Source organism: Hirundo rustica, chromosome 2, assembly GCF_015227805.2.
Source record: "Hirundo rustica isolate bHirRus1 chromosome 2, bHirRus1.pri.v3, whole genome shotgun sequence".
NCBI classification, from domain to species: Eukaryota; Metazoa; Chordata; class Aves; order Passeriformes; family Hirundinidae; genus Hirundo; species Hirundo rustica.
In genome coordinates, this window is record NC_053451.1 from 116,333,065 (window position 1) to 116,359,509 (window position 26,445).

The following is a 26,445-nucleotide window of genomic DNA, read 5'->3' on the forward strand; positions in this document are numbered from 1 at the left end:
GAAGCGAAAAGAGAAGAGCACGAAGAGAAGAGAAAGAAGAGCAGAAGAGAAGAGAAAGGAGAAGAGAAGAGATAGGAAGAGAAGGAAGAGAAGAGAGCGAGAGAGAGAATAGAAGAGAAGAGACGAGCAGAGAGCGCACGCGCAGAGAAGACGAAAGATGCAAAGAGAAGATAAGTAGACGAGACGGAAGATAACGGAGAAGCGACTCCGACCGCTCATATCCTCTACTATCTATAATCTAGCGACTCTCCCCTCCCTATACTATCATAGCAACATCTCCCTCTCTCCTCTCCTCTCCTCTCCTCTCCTCTCCTCTCCTCTCCCTGTAGGACCAAAAGGACAGAAAAAAACACTTGTTATTTTTTTTTTTCTTTTTCTCTTTTCCAAGCTTTAGCTTTAAGAAGCTTTAAAATGCGTGTTTTTTTTTTTTTTTTTTTTTCTTCCAGGATAATCTGATGACAGGAATGGCCTAAGGAACACAGTGACTGAGCTTTGGGATTGGTGTACAAAGGCACCAGGTCATCTTCAGATGTTCCTGGAGAAGAACCAGCCCATTTGCTCTTGGTGAAGCTGTTTTATAGTCAATACACAGCTGTGACTATTATTTTAGGAACGATCTGAGTCCCTATCTGGATAAAAAAAAATAATAATAGGGGTGCTTGTTTGATTATCAAAACATGGATGTTAGGACTTGGCAGATGAAGGGTTGAGACACCTGTGCACTCTCACCTCAGCATCCCAAAGCTCTGAGTCACAGGACACAAACCTCAGATCGATGAAGTGACTGCAGAAATTCTTGGAGCACATGCAATTTATGAGTGTGATGAAGCAAGAAATCAGGAAAAGCGATGGGAAATTTGAAATTAACAATCCAGAATTAAAGCATTAACTTCCTCTATATCAGGTTGCAGACCTGTGTTACCACACAGCATAAAACAACCTGGAAATTCCTTCCACAAGTGCCAGGCTGACCCTGCCTACAGGGAGAGAGCTTGCTCACTCTGTAGCGGGTAGAGAAGCTCTGTGGATTAAGAAAAGTTCATCTTTTCAAACAAGAAAAATGTTGCCCAGTCTGCCCAGAGAAGCTGTGGCTGCCCCTGGATCCCTGGGAGAGTCCAAGGGCAGCTTGGATGGGGCTTGGAGCAGCGTGGTCCAGTGGAAGGTGATCACTTCCAGTCCAAATCATTCCATGATTCCATCATTCTATGTGGGTTTTCCCCCACAGGAGAGCTAAAACTTTATATAAAAGAGCAGTTTCAAGCCTCTCCTTCCCCTCCTCACCACCACCATCCTGCCCCACTCACAGACACCCCACAGGCCCCTGCAGTGTGTGCTCCTCTCTTCCTGACATCCATTCCTGGTGCTGCCACCTCTGTGCCCAGCGTGCTGCGTGCCTCTCTAGGCTGCAAACTGGGTTTATTTGCTCTATAGAATATTGTATGGCAGACTGCAGCACCGCACTCCACCAGGCCACACGGTGCTGGGAAGCTCAGCACAGCACTGGTAAAAAATAAAATAAATGCAATGATGCCAGAAGTCACAGCATCACAGGAGGTCTGGGGTTGAAAAGGACCTTAAAGATCATCTGGTTCCAACTCCCCCCCCCGTCCCCTCATCATTGCCAGCTTTGGTGGCTCTCAGGCCAGACCCATTTAAAACAGCTTTTCCTTGCCAAAGCTTTAGAGGAGCGCAATCTCTAGAACTCAGAGAGCTGCCAAAGTGATGTGAGTCAGAAATAATTTCAAATTCCCATTTAAAAAAGCCTCTGTAACAGGGATGCTACGTGGACACCACTGCTAGCTGGTTTGCCACCTGTCCTCTGGCCACTGCAGTGAGCTGCAGAATTCCCAGAGCTCTGTGCCAGAGCCAAATGCCTCCTTCAAGCACTGGGACCTTTCCACATCTCCAAGGTCCTTCACCCTCTCCCCCATGCCACAAAGAGATCAGGAACTGCTCAAATTAAATTCATTTATTAATGGAATGGTTTTAGCAGGACCAAAATTGATTTGGATGAAAGGAATGCTTGTCCTTCACGGCTGCCAGAAAAAAAAGTAAATATGGTCTGCAGACATTACACGGCTTTCTTTTTAACCAAAATTAAATACAGTCTGGAGCAAAGCAAGCAATCTGTAGAATTGTATTGTTATGCTGCTGTTACAAACTATTTACATTGGATAAAAAACCAGGTGTCTCAAAGCCAGCCATAACCTTAGTTGATTACTGTTGTGATTCCTGTGTGTGTCTTGCCCTCACCTCCCCATTTTGCTATCGGATATAAATCAGGCATTAGCAAGGTTAAAAAAAAAAGTGAGTGATCCTAAAACAATCACAAAACAAAGCTCTGAGGAGCGGAGACAGAGAGAGAGTTCTCTTCCCATCACCCAGCACTGCTCTGTCACCCTCCTTGGAGATTTCAAGAGTTTAACCCCTCCCTGAAGCTCTTCCTACATCCAACCATCTGTCTCTTCAATCAACTTACTTTCAGCGCCAGGAATCCCCACACAGGTGATCCCTGGAACGAGAATATGCCTTTTAAAGATAAGCATTTCAAAGCAGCACTTTTCCCTCTAGCAGTGCTGTGTGCTGTCCCTGCATGTTCACAGTAAAACCACGTCAAATAAATATTGGAGGGAATCAGCACAGCGCATCCAGTTTCGCTTTCCAAACGGAAAGCGGCGTGTTTGCTTTCAGGAGTGGCATAAGGCACAGGTTTAACACAAACCCAGTTTTGCTAAGTCACGGAACAAAGAAACCCTGCCTAATTACAAAATACTTGATTACCAACTCAGCCAAAGGGGTAGATTTACTGTACACCAAGGCTATTTGCTGAAATAGGACTGAAAACGAAATAATCCTGAAAAGGACTTCACTTCTGGTTTCACAGCAGACATACAGCACAGAAGGTATGGGTTGTTTTGGGGTTTTTTTCAGTTTGCAGAAAAAGGATTATTCAGAACAGTTTGTCCATCCCATCAAACATTACTCTGCTGTAACAACATTGTTCTCAGTTCCCTCTCTCTTTGGTCCTCCTGCCTGTATTTCTCCTCCAGCTTTTGCTTTTCAGAGTCCACACTGTAAAAAGTGGAATCTGTGCTCCTCCTGATCTTCTCGAACTGGCTGAAATCCGCCACGTACTTTCCATTTGGAGAGAGGGAAACCACAGGCACGAACTCGTAGCCCCAGTGGATCTCCTCGGGGATGTAGGAAGTCCTGCTCTGGCAAACAGCACTGGTGGACTCCACCGTGGCATTCAGGAGCACCACAAGCTCAAAGTCCTTCTCCTTGAGGTTCTGAGGCGTGAGGTCTCTCAGGGGGCTGCTTTCATCCAAAATGTGGTAGAAGGTTAAAGGCAAAATGAGAAACGGGCTCTCCGAAGAGGAGTCAACGTTGAATTTGACGCTGGCTTGGTTCAGCAGAATCCTCTCCCCTTCTTTGGTTTCGTAGGTCTGAAGAAGCTTCCCAGAGAGCTGGCACTGTATCAGGAGGCTCTTCCTCATGTTGGCCACTCTGATCACCAGGCAAAGCTCCCCGTTGTGTTTGGTGATGACAGCACAGTGGCTGAATTTGATCGTTTCTGCCCTTTTTTTCGGCCTGGCGATCTTGGCCAGGAAGGTCCCCGTGATGAAGATCTCAATCAGGGTGGTGATGACCAGCTGCGCCACGAGCAAGAAGATGGCGTGGGGACACTCCTCGGTGATGAAACGAAATCCATAGCCAATAGTTGTCTGGGACTCCAGGGAGAAGAGGAACGCCCCAGTCAGGGAATCCACGTTCTTCACGCACGGCTCCCGCTTCGGGGAGAACTTGTTCATCTCCAAGTCCCCGTGGAGGAAAGCGATGGCGTAGTAGATCACCCCGAAGAGGAACCAGGTCATGACGAAAGTAGCAGCAAACAGGGTGAGTTTGTACCTCCACTTCATGTCTATGACCGTGGTCCAGAGGTCCTGCAGGTAGAGCAGGTAAATGCCATCCACCTTGTCTATCCTGACGTTGCTGTGGCCGCTCTTGGACATCACGCGGGGTTTGTGTGCCTTGAGCATGGCGCCGTCGATGCCTGCCCCGACCAGGGGCACGCGGGACATGTTGATCCTCGTGGGCTCCATCCTCACCGCTTCAGACCTGAGGAGAGAAGGAAGCAAAGCCGTTACCCAATGGAGCCGGAGCAGACTTTGAGGAGCACGTGAAAATGTTGGTGGAGAGAAGCACAAACACAATCTAAACACAGCAGCAGTGAATAAAAACAGCTGGGATATAAAGTTACCACTGTTCAGTATCTGACATTACAAATTATTTGATTTTTTTTTTTCCCCCGCCCCGGGGGGGGGAAAAAAAATCATTCTTTGATTCTGGTGCCTGCCAAGTACACAGAAGTAGGCTTCTTTTTAATGATAGCCTGCAAAAGAAATTTGTCAAAGCTGAAATTTTATATCAGTACTTTATTTCTGTAAAAGGCATTAAATATATATATATTTATTTTTTTCCTTACGTTTGTCTAGAGAAGAGGCTCTTTTTGATTAGTGAGCAGGTTTTCTTTAATGCCCTGAAGAGAGACATCTGATCAGAATTAAAGTCGCTGGGTTCAGAACGCAGATCCAGCTCACCACCTCTGTCCCTTCCTGCGACGGAGGCAGAATGAGCCAGACCAGCTTTCACTGGGAACAATTAACTTCCACAAGTGACTTACTCAGTCGGATCTGGCTCTTTGTGACGGACCTACAACTAACCAAGAGGGAAACAAAGCAGACCTGAGCACATCAAAGGCGAGGTCTGGAATATTTACACCTGGGTGCAACGCTCTGAATCTGCCCTCACTGGACAGCACACCCACATTTTAAGCCGTCTGAGGAAGAAAAAAAAAAAAATTAAAAAAAAAAAATTTAAAAAGGAAATAATTCACAAAGTCAGCATTCTAAACGTGGGCCCTGACCTGCTCAACCCCAGCAATCATTGGAGCACCCGACTCCTGGATTTGTTTACTGGGCATCAGTCCGGATGGAGAGGGAGAGTGCGGGCACCCAGGGCTGGGCAGAGCCGCCCGGGTGAGGCAGAGCCCTGCCCGTGCCAGCTGGAAGAGGCAGGGAACGGGACCCGGCTCGCAGGACCAGGCAGAGATTACGTAGAGCAAGGACAGTGCATGTTATAGTCGTTCCCAACAACAAAACTTCCTGCTGACAAAAGCAACAAAGAAAAAAAACATCCCATGCATCCTTTGTGCTTTGGCAGGTCTCACAAAAAAGGCATTGTTTTGTCCCATTGTTTTCCTCAAAAAGGGCCTCCAAGTCAGTGATTAGTTTTCGCCAACTGCTGGAAAAAAAAAAATTAAAAGAAAAAAAAAAAATAATGTCTTCCTTATAGCTACTTAAAAGAATTTTGCAGGAAGTACGAGATATATTTGTAGGACACACATGTGCCAGCCCAGGACATCAGCATAATTGCTCACTGAAGTACCTTTCCTGTTATGTCAATTAAGGAGAATTTCTGTTTGTGACTGTACTCATCACACTGTCGCAGGTTTTCTGGGAAAGGGTAATTAAACTTAGCCCCATTAACAACTGTAGCCCTTTCCAGTTTTGGTTTAATCACCAACATTTCTCTTCCACAGCCATGAACCATTGCCACAGATCCACATTTACAAAAGAAAAGGAGCGCATCCACGATCCCAGTAGGAGATTCCTTATGTGACAGTCAAATCAACACAGAGAGCGCAGCACGTCCGGATAATAAACAGGAAAAAACCTTCAAGTGATCTGAAAAAGAACAACGGGAGGAAATGTGGGGGCTGGGAGGGGTAGGGCTGGGAAGCACTGTACATGCAACTGCTCCTCAGGCCCACCCAAAGCCCAGCACCCCTGCCAGGGGGAGATAAATGTGTGCAGCCTCTAATGGGGAACCTTTCAGGCATGTTCCTCAGGGAAGAGGCTCCATTCCCCACACCAAGCCTCTCCCTGGACAGGACAGGGATTTAAAACAAAACTCTGCTCCGAAATCAGCACACCTCTCCCTCTCAAGCACGCTTCCCCTCAGCCTTTAGCCGCACATTGCAGTTTCCCTGGCACGAAATGCTGTGCCAGGAGACAGCTGGGATCTCTGCTCCAGTGTTGGTGGCATGTCCCCATCCCACCCCCTTGCTCAGCCTACCTGGATGTCTGCTCCTGGGAGCAATTCCCAGGGCTGACAGCTCCTCCTCCGCTGGAGATCACAGGGATGGGGACAGCCAAGGCTCCACCTTCCCTCCCTGGATCTCCAGCTGGTGGGTTTGGGCTGCAGGGGCAGGGCTCCCGGGGTGTCTGAAGGTCAGGGTACCTGTCCAGGGTCAGCGATGGCCCAAGGACACTCAGCTCTCCACACTCACCATGGCTCTGCCATGCCCAGGAGACCCTGGATCCTGCAGCAGGGGTGGGTGAATGTGTGTGGGATGCAGTGGGAATAACAAGTGATAGAATCATGGAGTGGTTTGGGTTGGAACGGAACTTAAAGCCCATCCAGAGCCACCCCTGCCATGGCAGGGACACCTTCCACTGTTCCAGGCTGCTCCAAGCCCCAACGTCCGACCTGGCCTTGGGCACTGCCAGGGATCCAGGGGCAGCCACAGCTTCTCTGGGAATTCTATTCCAGGGCCTGCCCACCCTTCCAGGGAAGGAAAAGATTCATCCCTCCCAAGGGCCTGGTGAGAGTCCTTGCCCTCCCTCTGCTCTGCCCTGGTCGTTCCCTGTCCAAGAACCCCAAATGAAAAGAATCCTGGAAGTTCAGCCTCCCACATCTCCAGACCTGCTAAAGGACCACAGGTACGACACCAAAACGCCGTGGCAGAAGAGCTCCCCCAAAAAGATGGGAGGTAGGAAGGAAGTGTCAAGGCACAGTCTCCTCCCTGGGCTGCACCAACAGAGAGAGGGGCAGCTGTAAAATTTCATGTTTTAAGCTGAGCAGTGAAGTTTTGGTGCAGCCCTGGACGAGTCTGGCACACTCCAGACTCACAGCCAAGGTTGTTTCTCACTCTCCATCTCCCCATGTGTGATGTTGATCCCCACATGTGGCAGAGTGGGAAATTTTGGAGTCTGCCATAGGTGAAAGAGGCTTTTTCAGAGTTCCCCCATCATCTTCTGCGTCCTCCCTTGATTTGTGACAAAGTTACTCAGCTTCACAGTCACTTCCTGAAATGGATCCCAGCCAATTTCTGGTGCTTTTTTTGGTGGCAGGGTATTTTTTGTGTTGATTTGCTTCCTATTTTTTTTTTTTTTTTTTTTCTCTCTCACATCATTCTTTCCTGTGTGATCCTGAATTCCTCCAGTGCTCTTTTCCTCCCCCGGGAAATTCCTCTTGGTTTCCTTTCCCTGCAGAAATACTTCCCTTCTCTGCCACACTGGCATGGGAAGAGAGGATCTGTCACGCTGCCTCTGCTGCCCTCCCTTATCAAATCACTAGGGGCAAGAAACTGATGGAACCATCAGTAGAAAAAAGAAAAGAAAAAAGAAAAAGGGGGGCTTCAGATGAAGATCCTCTCCTGCCCCCACTTCCCCACTGCTTCCTGAGTGAAGTGACCACTATAATATCCCAAAATGGATTATTTGTGGGTGTGTGTGCAAAAAAAAAAACATTATAGCACCTGCATCGCTATTTCCCATCTTAGAGAGGCGCCTCACACTCTCTGCCCTGACAATCAACCCCAGCACCTCAGCCAAAACACTTTGGTTTGTTTGGTTCATGCTTGCTGTAAATCACAAAGCACATCTACCACAGTAAGTTAATCTGAGCAAACAAGCTTAAATAATAAGAGCAATATACCTTTTTTTTTTTTTTTTTTTAATTAAAGGAACTCCTTCTGTCTGTTCCCTCACAGATTTTACACTGATAAATCACTTTTTATTGCCGTAAATCAAAGTGGAGCTGCAAATAAAACTGAGCTGAAGCCGAGTTAAAGGAAACATACTTCAAGAGGGAAGAAAATGAAATTGCTCCAGGTTTATCTGGCGCTCTAATGCCCTCTGAATTACCTCCTTTCCTCACCAGCCCTTCTGGAGCAGCCAAAAGGAGACTCCCCCTCAGAGCAGATGGAAGTTCAGCGCAGACAAAGTCGACAGGACACGGAGCTACGTACCAAACCACCAAGCATGAACACCTTGACATTAAGGTCATTCCAGCAGGCAGGGATCTAAGCAGCACATCGCCGCTGCTTCCAGGGAGCGCATTCTCAGGGAGCCAGCTCGCACACACGCAAAAACGTTCCTCTCGCATGGAGCCAGCTTTGCTTGTGCAAGATCTCTCTTGGCAGGCACGAGCGATTAAAAGCACACAGGAGCATGACTTGTTCGAAGGGCCTCAGCTGTTTTCCCTTTTTTTTTCCCTCCCTCCCCAGTCAGATATGGCTTTGCCACTGGAGCAAATCCTCACGCATGCTTCGCTGCCACTCCGATACGGGGGCAGAACTTGAGCTGTTTTTTCAACCAGCCAAAAAAAAAAAAAAAAAAAAAAGAAACAACAACAGAAAAAAAAACATTAGCGGGCTTGGCACCGAGAAAAGAAATGAAAAGCCCGGGGTGAGGAAAGAAAACATTGAGGAGGGCTGCATAATCTTCAGATCTTTCCTAGGTCTGATGTGGTTCAGTAGGTTACAAAAGTGCCTCCTGAATTCTCAGTGCTCTGCGTAGCATGAACATCCTCCTCCCTCTGGGCTGCGCGGCAGGTTGGGCTGTACGACCGTCAGCCGGCAAAATCCTCCTCGGTGGCTGAGTTATGGAACTCGAGAGGAGCAGGAGAGGAAGGAGGGGGGGAAGGAGAGGCTGAGAAAGGGGTGCTTTGCCTCTGGCACAGCCACACAGCTGGACACTGCTCCCCTTGGCCCCAAAAAGAGCCCTTCAGTGCTAGGACCCGCTAGGGAGCGGTGACAGGCAAGCTTGAAAAGATAAACTTAGACATTTTTGGGTTTTATCACAAAGAGACTGAGGCAAGGGAACCCTAAATGCAGCCTCAAGTCAAAATCAGCTCCCAAACCAGCTGGAGCCACCCATCAGCACAGGGTAGCCCTGGCAGTGGTCACTCTCTCCAGTCTGGGTTCCAGGAGCAGGTGAAAGCAGGGATACATCCTGGGCCAGCTCAGGGAGGGATCAAGGGCGCAATGGTCAAGCCAGAGATGGGTTTTACATCACCCAGAACAGGGCCAGGGCAACAACAATTCACAGAGAAGTGGTAAGGAAGCAAAATCCCCAAATCCATCAGCCTCTCCGAGGCTGCTGCTTGCTGGGCATGGAAGATGAATTGAACTGGAGAAGTCTCATGGGTGTTGCTTCTGAGGGAGATTTGTCCAGGAATGTTGTTGTTCCCCAGGTCAGGGTGCAAGGCTTTGCAGTAGTTACGGTTTTACACCGAGGAGCCTTTGGAATTACACTGATGTGAAAAAATAGAAGCTAGAAAGTAAAACGGAGGCAAAAGATGACTCAAAGCTTATTGAAATTCATGGAGAAGCTCCCAGCGATTCCCAAGCCTCTGGATCAGGCCTCCAAGGGGAGAAAAAGCACATCCTGCAAGGGTGTGAGCAGTTAACTCTCTGCAAGTGAGCATCCAGCCTTCCAAAAAATCCTGCCCTCCAGCCTCTGCCCTGGGCTCTGGGGACGAGCAGGGGGCTTGGCCATGCACATCCTTCAAGTGCACCAAAGTGTTCCTCCAGGAAGAAATGAATTAACTGCTCACATCACGAAACTCTCCTTTTTGTGCTCAGCAATATGGTTTATGCACAGCTGGGGGAAAAAAAAATAAAAAGGGAAAAGTTCCCCAGAAACCTGAAATGTTTTTTTTTATTTTTTTTTTTTTCCATGAATGGCTTTTCCTCAGCAGGGCAGTACAAAATACTTCAGAAAGCCTCCCTGGCTGGCACACTGTTGCTCCAAAGTCTTTTCAAACACTGGGAGAGCAGTTAAGCATTTAGAACCTGCCCGTGCTGTGATGCTCTTCCCACCCACAAACCCTTTCCTCATTCTTGCTGTGCAAACCATCCCTGGCTCTTTCTGCACAGACAAGTCTGGACAGACTCCTGGGATCTTGCCCTCTCTGTTTCTGGGAAGTTGGGTGCCAGAGCTGCTCTGCAAGGCTGAAAGGGACATTTATTGTTGCATTTTGCTCATCGAGCTCCTACCCTGCACTTCCACTTTCAGTTACACCTCAGCTGCTGTGGGGACATCAAACATCTCAGCACAGAGAGGGAATCAAGCTGGGACAGAACAGGAGTGATGTCCTATCCCAACCGAGCTTTGCAGCCAATATAAAGCCAGGACTAAACTTTCAGGGAGTTCAAAGCCAACTGTTGTCCTGTTTTGCAGTCACTGCCAGAGTTTCATGCCCTTCCGGGATGACCCTGGGGACTTCCAACAGCTAAATCCTGTCATTCTTCCTCCCTGGAGATATTTCTCTTTACCACAAGGGTGTCACTCATTATCCTGCATTGCCTCATTTCATTTTGTGTCCCTCAAATCAAATCAAATCAAATCAAAACATCCAAACCAAGGGTGCCTCTCCTCACCCTAGAGAAGAGTGTAGATGAGTGCATAACACTTTATGTTCAGCAGAAATCTCCCTGTGGCTTCACACCACCTATTCCTGACCTCTCCATCATGTCAGAAAACCAGGGAATCATGGAAGGGTTTGAGTTGGAAGGGACCTTGAGGGTCACCTCATTCCAAGCCCCTGCCACAGGCAGCAGCAACTCTGTTTTGAGCGGTTTCAAACTTTGCAAAGCTTCGTTTAGTGCAAGGTCTCCCCTCCCCATCTTCCCAGTCCCTTATCAATCAGAAATGTGGGAACAGAGCCTCAGACTCAAGGAGGAGCCTCACCTTCACCTCCAAGGGTCAGATTTGGGGACACAAGCGGCAGCAGCCACAGGGTTTGAGGAGCTTCGCAATGCAGGAGGGAGGCGGAGAAGGAGAGCAGGGGATATGTTGGGAGAGGATTGAACACAAGCCAAGGAATGCCTCATTTTTTGGCTCCTCCTGCCTAGACACAAGATCAATTAATCCATGTGGTGTTTTTGTGGCGTGCCTGAACGCAGAGCTCCTGGGCATCCAGCAGGGTGAGGGTCAGGGATGAAGACACCTGTACACATTCCAGCACGAAACAGGAGCTGGGCAGGGATTTTTCTGCAAAATAGCTTTTCACTTAGTCAACTCAGGCCTACCTAAGTCCTTCCTAAGTACTTAATTCCTTTTCTGGGGAACGGGCCCTCGGCCAGCCAGCTGCTCTGGCTGCTGGGAGAGTGATTTCACACAGCTCCTGCTGCCCTCCCCATCCCAGAGAGGGGACAGGCCACCTCTCCAGGGCACGGCTCTCAGGGGAAAGGCACCCAGAGAGGCTGATGCTGCCTTTTTTTGTTTGATTCCAGGGCTGGGGCTCAAGGTGGGTGAGTTGTTTGCCCCAAAGGCATGTTTTCCCTTGATTTCTGCCCATCTGGATACTGCCTGGTGTAAATCACCTGGCAGAAATCCACCTGCAGGAGCTCACGTGCCAAGAGTTTCGTGGTTTTGTACCCAAATGAGGGGGGGCTGTCTGTGCTCCCTCTCAGTATTCTGGTCACAGGGTGGCAACGAGATAGAAAATAATTCATCTGAAGCCATTTACTGCTGAGGTTATGTTGGAAAAAGTCCAAGGGGAAGGGAATCCCATCCCAGGTCAGCAGGAGAACAAAGGATTGCTGTAAGGGAAACCCTACAGGAGCCTTTCAGTTCCTAAAGGGGGCTGGAGAGAGACTTTCCACAAGGACAGAGCGTGACAGGACAAGGGGGAATGGCCTTGAGCTGAAGGAGTGCAGGGCTGGATGGGATTTGGGGCAGGAATGGTTCCCTGGGAGGGTGGGCAGGTCCTGGAATAGAATTCCCAGAGCAGCTGTGGCTGCCCCTGGATCCCTGGCAGTGCCCAAGGCCAGGTTGGACACTGGGGCTTGGAGCAGCCTGGGATGGTGGGAGCTTGAAATGAGATGGTTTTAGGGTTCCTTCCAACCCAAACCATTCCATGATCCCATGATCCCACGACCCCATGATCCCATGATAATCTTGCTGTGACTGTCACTCCCTGCTCACCACAGGCTGTGTCCCTGCTTTATCTTCTTCCACAGCAGATAAAGGACAGCACCTTGTTTTTAACCTTCCCAGTACTCATTCATCAATTCATCACCTTGGATAACAGTAATAAGAGTAATGAACTCAAACTCAGAGCAAGTCATCTGCCAGTGTGCAGCTGGTTTGAAATTTGCTGCATCTGTTTTGGAGCTGAAGAGGGGTTAGTGGAACAGAAAGCTGCTCTGCTTTCTTCTCTTGTTTGTTTGCCTTTCTCCTCCAAATTCATTTCTTGGCCTAATAAAAATGTGGTTTTGTTTAAAAACAAACGAGCAAGCAAACCCCCAAACAGACACTTCCTCTAGATTTTTAATTTCAGTTGCCAGCAGGTGGTTGAAAATGAAGAGCAGCGTGCCAAGTCATGGCGGGGAGGAAAGTTAGCGCTTTGCTGGTGGTTCAAAAATTTGGATAAAACAGCTGCAGGCTGCTTTCCCCAGGGCTGCTGCTTCTCCCTGACTCCCAGCTGGAACAGGAAAGATTTATCAGACAGCATTGGGGCATTTCAGACCAGTTAAAGCAAACAATTGACAATGCTTTTTGCCCCTCTTTATTTTTTTTCACGACAGGTCCCCCGGCGCCCCAAACCCAACATCGGATGCCAGGTCCAGGTTCCAGCATCATCTCCTACCTGCACCCCAACCCTGCAAGGGAAGGAGCACATCCTGGGGCTCGTCAGCTCTCTTTTTAATTACAATTTGTTGTGCCAGCTCGTTGCGCTGCGTCCCAGTCAAGTTGGGGTTTGTTTTTAATTAGTCACTGCGCACCGGGGCTCTCTCAGAGCCGTGTGGAGGTGTGGCCACGGGGGTGAGGCTCCCTGCAGGGCGCTGGGGGAGAGTTTTTGCTCTGCTTTCTCCCCTATAAATCACATTTCCAGTAAGTCACAGCCCTCCTTTAGCCCACGCCACGAGCTCATGAGGAACTGCTTTAACACCCAGTGAGTACCCCAAAAATATTGTGCGCGCACACTCCGCAGAGATAAACCTGCTCAGAATTTTCCATCTCTGTCCAGCCACTAAATCTCAACACCGAAACGTCAGGCTAGGAAAAGATTTTTCCATCAAAAAATATTAAAATTCCTGTGCCTTTTAAATATCTAAAAGCCTCAATAGTATTGAAAGTAACCGTAGGGTGCAAAAGGCCACAAAGCTGGTAAGAGAAAAAAATAATTTTATTTAAAGGTCTATATACAGGTAACCCTTTTTTCATCTGTTCCTAATGTGGACAAAATCAAATCTAACTGGGGAAACAGCACACCTTGACCAAGCAGGAAGGTGGATACTGTTACTGGAGTAAAATTTTCCTTTAAAAGAATTCCTGGATCCTTTTAACCTGTTTGCTGTTGCTGATTTGTGCTGCTTCATGTAGGCAGAGCAATGATAAATGCAGAGTAACCCGCTAAATAATCCAAATTTTTGTCATCTCTGCATGGCCAGGAGACAGCAGTGGATTTGGAGTGATGTTTGCCACCCTACAAAGCACATTTCCAAGAAAGAAGGATGGGTCTGTCAGGGTTTCATCTTAAAACTTGTTGCAAGCTGATTGTCTCAGGAAGATATTTGGCTATGAAGAATTGCCCTGCCTGTGTGAACAAGTTCACTCTGTGGAAAATGTTTTCAAAAAGAGACTCTTCTCTCATGCTGACAAAATGCAGCCTGTGAGACAAAGTACCCACTTCCCTCGCCCAAACCTAAATTATTTTTGCACTGGATGTCTTTCTCTCCTAGTCAAAGCACAGATGATGCTACTGGCACATATAAATGACTTATTTTTTGAAAATTAATTACTTTACAGTGAATTACAGCAATTGTGAGCAATATTCTCTTTGAGGGGCACAACATCTTCAAAAATGTTCATTCCTACCACATTTCTCTCTGCTACAAAGATTTCAAATTCCATAAAGAACCCATCTCCCTTAATTGTCCAGGTCTGATAAATGGAGAGAAAGCTCTGCCTCATCTCAAACAAGTGTTTGGAAGCTACTTCACCTAAACAAAACTCAAACATTTTTAAGTGCTGGAAAGAAAATTTGATGGCGTCCAATAGATTCAGGATGTGATATTTCATGGGCAAACATTCATGTGCACTTACACAGAAGTCAGAGGTGTATTCCTACTATTTAAAATATCATTCCATGGAGTGTGAGCCCAGCTGGTTAGAGTCTGGTGCTAAAAACACCAAGGTTGGGGGTTCAATCCCTGGATGGATCATTCCCTTAAAAATTGGGTTTGATGGAGTCCTTGTGGGAACCTTCCAACCCAGAAGATTTTGGGATTCTGTGATTCCCAGTTCTGTAAAGCACAATCAGCTGCAAACCTAAAACACTGATGTGGGAGATTTTGCTTTATCTAAAGTCTTTGGTGGATGCATCTTATTTCACACACATCCCCCTTTGGGCCATTTTTACCCTTAATAAAATCTCTAGATCTTGAAATAAAGTAATTTCCTCAAATGTCCAGTCTTGGACACGTCCACAAGGACCAGGAACCACCACCTGGGGCTGTGGTCTCAGAGCAAAGCCCTTTGCTAAAACACCTCCCAGAGGTTTCCTGGGGCTCACACACCCTGTCCCCATCCTCATCCCTGTCCCCACTCCTGTCCCCACTCCTGTCCCAACCCTGCTGCCCCTCACCAGCTCCCAGAGGGGACAGAAGTGGTCATGGGGGTCCTCTAAACCATTAAAATTCTGGGCTGCTGTACAAACCAGGGCCTTCCACCTGCCTCCCTGGGGTGGTCAGGCAAAAAATTAAAGATATCAGTGACACTTCCCCATTGGTGTAGGGTTCCTTATCCTCAGCACTGCCCAAAAGTTTTGTTTTGGGAAAGCTTTCTCATTTATTTTGTTTTGTTTGGGTGGTTTCTTTGGTTCTTTTTTGTTCCTGACCAATCCATGGATGTGGTTAATATAAGGTTTAGAAAGGTTTTTTGCTCACACATACACATACACACACCCATATATATTTTCCACTGAAGTCTGTGCTTTTTCCTAGACCCACCCAAATTCCAGTACATAGCTCACTCGTGTGCCAAGCTTCCCTACTCTCCTTGCAATGAGTGGAAAAATGCCCTTTTTTCCACTCCTGCACATTTTTAAGGGGAGAACCACGCAGAGGAGAAAGAGGAATTTAGCTATACCTGTGCTTTCAGAGCAGAAATAGAAAAGAACCTCAGTCTTTGTCCATGGGAATGCTTTGTTCCTAAGGTTTACAGGGTTCTGAGCCCCAGCACTTGCTTGGGACTTCAAGCTGGAACTGTGGAGTGCCAAGGAGATTTAAAAAATAAATGTGAAGAAAAAGTAGCTGCTGGTTGGTAAAACTCCATTCTGCTCAAATGAAGTACTTAACCCTCCTGAATGTTCTGACATTTTAGGTGGGGACTGAGAGAATATCAAAGATTAATGGCAAGAAACGTTGGGGAGTTTCAAGCGGAAATGGCTTCAGCCCCCTTTAACGGGGTATTTTGGGCTACCAGCAAATTCAGGGAATCCCAGAATGATTTGGGTGGGAAGGGACCTTGAAGATCATCCAGTTCCAACCCTCTGCCATGGGACACCTTCCACTGTCCCAGGTTGCTCCAAACCCTGTCCAGGCTGAATTTGAACTTGGGGAAAGGTGGTGGACCAACAAGCTCCATCCAAAGCCTTTTCCATTTCTCTGCCTCCATGGGGATTCTCTGGTCTCTCTTGATTTCCTCCTCTCAGGGAAGGCATTAATAAATCCTCTCTGACTTACAGAGCTCCCTGTTTTCACGGAGCTTGTTGCAACATAATTTCCAAAGCCTCTGTTCACCTGCCAAGCCAAGATGAAATTAGCGCATGGGTTTAAAGACGTGGGCTGGTTTGTATCCCTTCACTCTTAAGTGATGGAAATTAAAACAGGCCGGGTTAATTATTTATCCTTTCCATCAGCAACATGCTAACACTGTACAGGAGCTTATTGTCACTCATGTATCTGCAAAAATTGCAAAAAAATAGATTTTTTTTAAGAAGAAGAAGAAGCTGTTTCCTGAGTTCCTTGACTGGGAGGTTACACAGCCCCTCTCTGTGTGTCTTCCAGATAAACTCCCAAGGAATCAGAGGGAAAAGAATCTTTGTTTTCCTCCTTGCTTTCCCAAATTGCTTTATCCCTGCCAATTTCCATGACACAGACCCCTCAGTCTGCTGCAGAGACTGTGGCTTCAGAAAGGGAGGAAATAGCATGAAAGTACTGGTGCACATCAATGTTTTTGGATTTTCTCGCCAAACCAGAAATAGCAGAACAAAATTAAAAAAAAAAAAGAAAAAAAGAAAAAAAAGTTTTAACTTTTCTGGCAAAATAGAAAAACAAAACAACAAAACATAAAAAGGTCATTCTGTCCATTTGTTCAAACCAAAACTAGACCTTTCTTCTTGCAGTTTACACAGAAATGTGTGTGTGTCTCATTTAAATCAGGTGAGGAACAAAACATTCCTCGGAGTGACAGATTGTGACATCTCGCCTCCACAAAGTCAAAATACAGTTTTTTTCACTTTTCAAAATCGAGGGTTTTTTCATCTAAACCTGCATTTTCAGTCCATAAGACTCCTGGCTGAAAAGCCTCAGCCTACTGTAAGGACCACATGGGCTGGTTTGGTGACAAGTGACACTTGGAGGGACGCAGCCTGTCCTGCTTGTTGGGATCTGGGAACGCAGCCACAACTCCCTCCTCATTTTTCTTTTCCTCACAATTCCTTAGGAACCTCCATAAAAGCAGTGATAATGTGCCCAAAACAAGAGGGGGAAAAAAAAAAAAAAAAAAAATCTCACGCCGCTTTTCAAAGCCCCTGCGTTTCCTTTACCCTCAAAGGAGCCTGTTCTGCTGGTTTATTTACACATCCCTTATCTTTATGGCTGCTCCTTTATGATCCCCATGTCATCTCCAAGGCTCCTGCAATCTTTTACAGTTGGGAGAGCTCGGGAAGGTCCAGCTTTGATCACTGGAGTCATCGGGCTGAATAGAACATTGTTCCTGCTCCGCCGAGAATTTTTTCCGACTGCGCTCAGGACACCGCAAACTTATTTTTAAAAACCCTGCAACGCTTAGCGGCTCCTCTACCTTGTTTTTCTGTGAGTTTTACAGATGCCATGGGTTTCAGGAAGCGCTTTGATGTTTTCCAAGCTGCCTGATTTATGAGAACAAAAAATACCGCTGTTCCCCAATTATTTTTCTGTCGCCTTGTAACGAGGCTCGATGCATCGATGGAAATTCAGCCTAGGCACAAAGAATAACTGGGGAATGAGGAAATCAACTGCATCTCCCACAAGAGATCGTTCTTCCAGTGGAAAAATCAACCTTTTTGATCTCTAACCCTCTGTACTTTTCCTGTAATATTTAATAAAGCCTCCATTCTCATTGGAAAACACACTTGAAGGGAAACGTGTAACTGGTAGACCTTTCTGTGCTTTTTAGTGCTGATTATATTCTATTTCAGTGCTGTCTGAACAGAATTCATGTTTTGTAGGTAAGTGCTGAAGATAAGAGGTGGCAAAAGAGCAGCTGATCAGGGCTGTGAATATCTCAGATTTCAGCAGGTTTCAGATGGGGTTAAGCTCAGTGGCAAAGCAGAAAACTCCCCCATTCACTGTTCTGGTGACACCCTGTCAAACCCAGCCTTTCCCAAAGTCAAAACTCTTTCTGGAAAGCTGTTCCCTTGCTCCACTTGCTGCCCAGCTCAGACTTGTGGTCTGCAGGCAGTGTGGTGCCACAGCATCTCCAAAATCCGCCTTTTCTTCCAGTCCAGAGTTTCAGTTCATTAATTAACACTTCCTAATGCTCCTCCTGCTCACAGTCCTTCTCATCTCTCTTCTCATCACTCAAAAAAATCTGGGATTAATAAGAAATCTTATTTCTTTTCTGCCATTTTGGCCATTTTAATTTCTCCTTCATTAATTCAAACGCATCTTTCACTTCCTTATACCCCTAAGGGTCACAGCCTGACCTTTCCACAGCTGCTGCCCTGATCCCCATAGCTCTGCTTTCTTCTGCCCTTTGTTGGCATCTCTTTCCTCTTTGTCCTCAAATCAATCCCTGGGGGTTTTTTTGCTCCTTTCCTGGTTTAGATTTCTCCCATTCCACAACAGCATCCCATGTGACATAAATAAAATTGCCCTCTTCCCCATATCCAGAAAATCCACCCGTTTTGAGGTACAGCTTCCACAGACTTCTCCCCCATCGTTGTGTTCACCTACAGAGCTCCTCCTGTGTGTCCCCCACTGTTAGATCTGAAATAATTTACAGGAGATCCAAAGTTTCCCTCTTTGTTCATCCGACTGCAAAGTGTGTTGAGGACCTGCTGGGCTGTGAGAAATAATTTGTTCTGACTGTAGGCTATGTTCAGCATCAGCATGGATAATAAGCAAACGATTTCCTTGGAAGAACGCATTTTTCCCAGGATGGGAACCTGGGATACCTTGAGGGATGGATGAGCCCATCTCCCTGCAGTGCCTGATGACCTGAGACCAGACCTTCAACTTTTAGACAGCTAAAATTGTCTTTTCCTCACACCTCTATGGCAAGGCCGGAGCTTTTGAAAGCTGCCAGGTTTATTTATTCCGTGAAAATCAACTCTCCCAGTGCATGTGAAGGTGCCCCTCTCCTCCTGGAAGGATGAGAATGACACACGTTAATTACCTGGTACAGGTGTGTATTCTGAGTTGGAATATCCTAAATAAATACAGCTCAGTCTGAGTTGTGCTGCTGAAACCTCTCAGGTGTGAGACTACCAGAGGGTCCAAGCTTGGACCATCGGACCCCTTTGAGTTTCCTCAGGACTCTGCCCCGTGGTGAATCGATAGAGAGAGGCAGCCTTGTTCCAGCTGTCCAAAAAGGAGTTTTAATAATGCAAAAATAACAAACAAGAAGGTGTACACTGTATTTGGAGTGAACTGCAACAAGGCAGGAACAAGGGGCAAAAAGCAGGGGTCGGGGTCAGACAGGGATATTTATACATCCTGGTGTGGGCAGGAGTTAAGCTGGGGTCTGAGGGAAGGGTCCAATAAGGGAGAATGATCAGGAATATTAAAATTTATTAACCAAAAATCGACCTATGGTAACAGAAAGAACTAGGAGCCTTCGAGAAACGATTTGCATACTTGAACTGAGGGAACATGGGAGTAAACCTCTTGCTTACTATACTTGGACTGGGGTTTCGAAACCACTCTCTACACAGGCGAAATCCCACGGGAAATGCTGTGCTGTGTGGAATCCCAGGTGAGATTACACACCATGATGTGCCCTGTCCATCACACACATGGTCAGTTGTTGGAAAAACTGCAAATTACGCACTGGAGATTATAAACAAGGCTCTTGTATTTTAAAAAAACCCATCTAGGAATATAAAATAAGGTGTAGGATATGTCTGCTCTATTTTAAAGGTTCTTGCCCCTGACATTCCCTGTCACAGGTCGGCTTGGTTTTCCCTGTCAACACAGAAAGTGTCACAACTGACTAAAATATGGATTCACCAAGCCTAAAGGTTTAAAAGGCTCCCTCATCCGTGATCACAGAATCCCAGAACCACAAAGGTGGGATGAACCCTCCAGAATCATCCAGTGCCACCCCAGTGCCACCAGCATCACCCAAACCCTGTCCCCAGGGGCCACATCCAGACTGCTCCTGAGCACTGCCACAGACAGTGACTGCAAACCTCCCTGGGCAGCTCAGCCCAAGGCCTGAGCACTCTGCCAGGGAAATTTTCTGTCCCAATCTCCACCCTGAGCCTGCCCTGGTGCGATTTGAGGCCATTTCCTCTCCTCCTTTCCCCCGTGGGCACCCCTGGGTTCGTATCCAGCTCCTGTCACCAGCACCCCCAATGTTTTCATCTGTGCAACTCTAAAATATGAAGAACCTGCATCCTACACCCTCTGTCACTGCTCCTTCTTTCAAAGGTTCTCCTTTTCACGGTGTGATTTCAAACCCTCCTCTGCTTTCCACCGTGGTTCTCCTGCCATTCTTTTGGCAAGATGGGAGACAGTGATCAGCTGACAAAGAGCAAAAAGCAAAACCAGAATTATTTGGTGGCGTGTGCTGCCTCGAGCTGAGCCAAGCTGAAGATCAGGAGCAATTTCTGTTAACAGCACCTGGGGTTTTAAGAACTCAGCAAATTCTTGTCCACTGTTTCATTTTGTTTGAGGCTGGGAATGAGAATCTGGTCGGTCTTCCAGCTTTCTTTTCTTTCTTTCTTTTTTTTTTTTTTTTTTTTTTTCAGATTTCACTCTAAATATTTCAGCTGTTGTAGAAAAGTGCTTAAATCAAAGTTTCTTGTGAGAACAGAAGGGTTATTATTGATTTCTAAGACATTTTCAGTCTTTATGTGACGTCTTGGGTGCTTAAAAAATTTCTTCTACTTCTCTGTATTTCTTGTGATTGCAAAGCAATCACAGGCAAAGCCTTTTCCTTGATGATAAAATCATTATTTATAAGATTTAAACAAGCATTTAAAGGCATGGTGTCCTCTCAAACATTTTCGCTGTTTATCAACCAAAAACACACCTGCAAAGGAAGAACCCCACACTGAGGTACATTAGGAGGATAAATCACTGGAGTTGCCTCACTGAAATGTGTCTTTTTGCATTTCTGCACCAAAAAAAAAAAACCACAAAAAAAAAAAAAAAAAAAAAAAAAAAAAAAAAAAAAACACCAAAAAAATTTTCTTAAAATAAAATTTTATGTTCCCAGTCTGAGACCTTAAAAAAGGGCAGAGAGAGAGATTTATTACCAATAAGTATTATTTTGGGTGATGATCAAGTCACACTTTGGACATTTTATGCTGACAAGAAAAGAAGTACATTTTTGTTCAAAAATATAGTTAAATTTTATCCATTTTTGTTTCAAAATGATATTTTTAAGTCTCTGTGCTTTTTTTTTTTTTTTTTTTTGGTGATGGTTTGGAGTTTCTTTGGATAATTTTTTAGGATTTTTTGGACTGCAACTACAGAACAGAGTAGGAAAGTACTTCAAGGGGCACGAACCCCAACAGACTCCCTTACAACAATTCATTTTCTGCCTATTCTTAGGGAAAAAGGAGTTTTAATCTAAAAACACTGAGCTGGGAACAGTCCAGAGATCAACTACCAAGTGCCACTAATTGTGCCAGTCAACCAAACTCAATGCGGGGCTAAAATAAAGCATTGCCTCTAAAGGTTTCCTGGTTTTCATCCTATTTTTCTGAGAAAGTTTTGCCATTTGCATAAGGAAAAGAATCAGGATTGCAACTCCAACACCTCCTCCCAGGTGCTGATACACTTTTGGCCTTGTCTGAGAATGAAAATGTTTGCATGGCTGAGAGGCTGGAAGGGTTCAGGAAAGAACAGCTGGCATGGAAGTTTCCAGGGTGGGCAGCTTGGAGTGGATCATTAAGGAGCAGAAAACAAGGGGACACTTTGGGGAAATCTCATAGGCAAGCTCAGAAAATCACAAAAACATTTTTCTGGTTCCCATTTCCCTTGGGGAATTAAAAATTAAATTAAAATAATTTAACTGGGAAAACTTATTTACTGGTCAAAATGCAAGCCTCTATTTTATCCTACTTATCCTGATTATTTTATTTTATTTTATTTATATATATTTTTATTATAAGTTTTTGTCAAGTTGCACAATTCTAGAGAGGAAGAGGGGAAATTTTGTTCATGATATATTTTACCCTTTTCTCTTCATCAGTTCATGGTAAGAATGCATCTTTTAAAGTCACCTAAGTAGGTGCTTTGCTATATATTTTCCTTGCCTACAGATTATGGTGATATATTGAACAGATAACCATTTTTACCACATATTCTCAGCACAAAAGTGCTAATTTTAGATAAGGAAAAGTTCATGATGTGAAACCAGATTGAACCAACAGAGAAACCCCTCAATTAAAACAATGGAGGTTAAATTATTCTCATCTATTGTCCCAGTCAAAATTTATTTTACTTTATGATTTTTGAGTCATGACAAAGACAAGGTGGCTCTCTGAGCACAGACAAATCCAGCTGAGGATCTCCATGAGAAAAACCAACCAGAAAAGAACCAAATATTATTTTAAATTGTTCATATTTTAAAACCAACCCTTGTCCCAGCACTTTACTTTCACCAGGGGCAGCAGAAGGTTTGCAGAAGGCTCTGCTGGAAGATGAAATTTGCCAAACACTTTTCTCCCCAGCTGGTGTAAAGAACTGCAGAGGTGTTATCCCAAAAATCCCTCTTCATGTCCAAGCAATATTTGTCCAGTGAGGGGTGACAATACCTAAAGCTTCACTCCTGTCACATCTTGTTGCCTTTCTGCCTGACCATGACCTCTGCCTTGCTGTGAACCTCAGGGTGTGAGGTGTGTGCTGGCCACACCATTTCCTGCACTGGCCATACAGGACAGTTTCCTGCTCCTAGGAGGGGGCAGAGATGCTCTGGTTTGTGATGGATCCAGGAGCATTTGGCACCACTCAGCACAGACAGGCAGAGAGTGAGCAGGAGCTTTCATGTCATGCACAGCCAGTCCTTGGGAGCTGTGTTTTCCCTGCTGACTCCAGGAACATGCACATGATTTCTGCCAATTTTTTTTTTTCCATATTAACACCAAATTCTTTACCCTATTACCACCACAATTCTTTGCTGTACTACCACCAAGTTCTTTTCCATATTACCACCAAGTTCTTTTCCATATTACCACCAAGCCCTTTACCATGTTAACATCAAGTTCTTTGCCATATTAACACAAAGCTATTTTAACATCAAGTTCTTTACCATATTAACACCAAGCCTTTTACCATATGAACACCAAGGTGTTTGCCATATTAACACCAAGCTCTTTGCCCTATTAAATCCAAGCCCTTTCCCATATTAAATCCATGCCCTTTGCCATATTACCACCAAGCTCCTTGCCATATTAACATCAAGTTCTTTGCCATATTAACACCCAGCTCTTTACCGTATTAAATCCAAGCCCTTTACCATATTAAGATCAAGTTCTTTACCATATTAACACCAATCCATTTGCTATATTAACACCAAGCTGATTGTCATGTTAACACAAAGCCCTTTGCCATATTAACTCCAAGCCCTTTACCATATAAACACTAAGCTCTTTACCATGTCAAATCAAAGCCCTTTACCATATTAAGATCAAGTTCTTTACCATATTAACACCAAGCTCTTTGCCCCATTAAATCCAAGCCCTTTCCCATATTAAATCCATGCCCTTTGCCACTTTACCATCAAGTTCTTTGCCATATTAACACCCAGCTCTTTACCATATAAAATCAAAGCCCTTTACCATATTAAGATCACGTTCTTTACCATGTTAACATCAAGTTCTTTACCATATTAACACCGAGCCCTTTTCCATATTAACACCAAGCTCTTTCCCATATTAAATTCAAGCCCTTTCCCATATTAACATCAAGTTCTTTACCATACTAACACCAAGCTCTTTGCCCCATTAAATCCAAGCCCTTTCCCATATTAAATCCATGCCCTTTGCCACTTTACCATCAAGTTCGTTGCCACTTTACCATCAAGTTCTTTGCCATATTAACACCCAGCTCTTTACCATATTAAGATCAAGTTCCTTACCATGTTAACACCAAGCCCTTTGCCATATTAACAGCAAGCTGACTGTCATGTTAACACGAAGCCCTTTGCCATATTAACTCCAAGCCCTTTACCATATAAACACCATGCCCTTTGCCATATTACCACCAAAGCCTTTGCCATAATAGCACCAAGCTCTTTGCCATATTAGCACCCAAGCTCTTTGCCATATTAACAAGCACATCCAGACACACTGAATGCAGAAATGATGCTCAAGCCTGTAACAACTCGCTCGAGTCATTCTCTCATCCCAAGGGGTTAAGGACAGCTCAGCTTTCAGATATTTGGCGTTTAGCAAATTCCTTCCTAGTCAATTGACAAAGCTGATTTTAACTGTTTCATACAATAATCAGTAAATTTTGTAATTTTCATACACATATAAGGTGCCTCTAAAGCTGAAGCCTTTTCCGCCCATCAAGCAAACAAAACACGAAGGCATCACCCCAAAACCTGCCTTGTTTTTTTCCTTGAAGAGAAGTGATCCAAATTTTATTTCAAAATGCTCTGAGGTTCAGCATGTAAAACAGCAACATTTCTGTTTTTCTTGGTGCTTCCCAGCCTTGGTCTCCACCTGTTCCCAAAGAACACAGCCTGCCTCTGTGGACTTGTGTGTGTCTGAGGAGGGGGAAACAGCACAGGAGGCAGAAATAATATTCCAGATTGTTTTAATGAAATCTGGATAAATCAATAAAAAATTCAGCTGCAATCAGGGCTGTGGGCTAATGGCTTGTTTGCTCCATTGCCTGAGGAGCCAGGATTAAAAAAAGAACTACTTGTTTTCATTTGAAATTCTATAAAAAGTAACAGACAGAATTATTGTATGTACGTTGGAAGACTGAAGCCCAAGTCATCTGCTGCTGTTTTTGTCTCTAGGCCATGCCTCATTTACTGGGACGAAATTCCTGGGGAAGTTTTTGGTCTGGTCTACAACTCTGCTTTATAAACGTGATGCCAGTTTGTACTGCACAACCAGCACCGTGTTACACTCCAGGCTCGCTTCCTCCCTCCTGTTAGCTGGTTATTAGGGAGTGCAGAGAGCATTGTGACATTTTACAGCCAGGGAAAAAAAGAAGACATTTCTTTAGCAGCTAATCTTCTCCTACCCCCTCAATTAAAAAAGAACAAAAATCACAAGAAAACACAGCCTTGGTAGGTAAATACACAGGCACTGTGACCAGAAAGACCCTGGAAATGCCTCTAAATACAATATGGGAGGGAACAAGGTTAGTTAAAAAGTGCTGGTTCACAAAGGAAAGCCAGCTGTGTTCCTCTACACAAGCAGCACCTCATGGAGAAAAAGAGAATTCATCTGTACCTCTCACTGCAGCATGATTCCAGTGTGAAAACAAAAAGGGAGAGGCAGTAGAAAAGTAGAGGGGGATTTGCAGCACGGGCTTCGATTGGGATTATGAGGAAAAGCCAGAGCTGCCGTAAACAAGTTGTGTGAAGACACAGGCAAAAGTTGGAAGACAATGCCCGAAGTTCTCCAACTCAGACGTGTTTACACTCTTTACACCTTCCACAGAAAACTGACATTTTCCTTATACACAAAGGTAACAGGGACAGGATCAAGTTCCAGGCAGGTTTTCCCACCATGCCAATGAAAACTGATTTCTGCACTGAAGAAAAAGAGCAAGAGCTGGCTGAAAGTTCTGATTCCAACACTCTAAACAGCACTCTGGATTTCTACAGGAAAAAAAATAATCCCTGGCAGGCAAACAGTGACAAAGATAGGTTCAGCATCTGTCCCCCTCCCCAGCATATAAAAATCTCAGCCCCATGCATTACAAACCCCACATTCAGTGCTTTACATCAGTGGAAAGACCAAACCGTGACAGTTTTTGCTTAATTGCTGAACTGCCTCTATGTCAAAATCCAGAAAAAGGCATGATTTTACAAACATTTTTTTCTTTCACACGCAGTTTCTAAATCCTTAAAGTAGCAGAATATAGGAAAAAAAAAAAAAATTAGGAAAAGCACCTACTCCTTAGCTTCCAGTTCCACACAGCTCCCAAAGCACTGCTAAGCATGTATGGATTTTTGACAAATACCTCTTACCTGAAAAAGAGCAATGTTCAGATTCCTTACTAGATGTTATCGTCATGACAAGTCAAACAATCTTTTTTATAGAAGGTTGGGCGGCTTTTCAATAAAGCATATGTGCAATAAAAAAAAAAAAAAAAAAAAAAAATTAAAAAATCCAGCACAAAACAAACCCCTCAGAGAGTTTCCCTTCCCTCGATGTCAGTGAAAAACAAGTTGAAATAAGCCTGAGTTGGAATTACCTGAATAAAGAAACTGGAGAGAGGGAGGGAGGAGAGGGAGGGAGGGAGAAAGAGAGGGAAAAAAAAAAAAAGAAAAAAAAGAAAAAGAGTCCGAGAGGAGACACAGTGATGTCAGCAGTGTGTGTTAAGGAAATCTACAGCTGAGCCCAGCAAACTTTATAACTGCACAGCTCTCAACACCCTGTTACGTGGTAAGCAAATACCTGCCTCGGAGGAAACTGATTTACTTCTGAAGAAGTCAGTTAATCTTTGAAGAAACTTCAGCCAGCCTGATCAAAGTCCCTGAAAGGCCTTATTTCCTAAATAAATAATGTTGTGAGTGGTTGTATAATGCTAAGAAAAGAGGAAGAAGGATTTAAAAAAAAAAAAAAAAAAAAAAAAAAGGTCAGCGTTATTGATCACCCCTTTCCTGTGGGCAAAAGGGAGATTGAAACTCCTCTGAAACAAATTCAGGTTACGGTTGTCACACACACTGAGCTGCAGCAGCT

At 45.1% G+C, this 26,445-nt stretch overlaps 1 protein-coding gene across 4 annotated transcripts; it reads right to left on the minus strand.

Annotated features, from left to right (window-relative positions):
• Nucleotides 1-1,979: 1,979 nt before the first annotated feature.
• Nucleotides 1,980-26,056, minus strand: KCNJ15 (potassium inwardly rectifying channel subfamily J member 15). Of its 4 annotated transcripts, XM_040055689.2 has the most exons (3): nucleotides 25,958-26,014; nucleotides 25,731-25,814; nucleotides 1,986-4,119 (listed from the first exon to the last, which is right to left on the minus strand). In XM_040055689.2, the coding sequence occupies exon 3, from the start codon at nucleotides 4,101-4,103 to the stop codon at nucleotides 2,973-2,975; it is 1,131 nt and encodes a 376-aa protein (XP_039911623.1). In that variant the 5' UTR covers nucleotides 4,104-4,119; nucleotides 25,731-25,814; nucleotides 25,958-26,014; the 3' UTR covers nucleotides 1,986-2,972. The 4 variants fall into 4 exon arrangements, with proteins under 4 accessions (XP_039911624.1, XP_039911623.1, XP_058275328.1 ...); XM_040055690.2 differs by lacking the exons at nucleotides 25,731-25,814; nucleotides 25,958-26,014 and adding an exon at nucleotides 8,096-8,232 and having other exon boundaries at nucleotides 1,980-4,119; XM_058419345.1 differs by lacking the exon at nucleotides 25,731-25,814 and having other exon boundaries at nucleotides 25,958-26,056.
• Nucleotides 26,057-26,445: the final 389 nt, after the last annotated feature.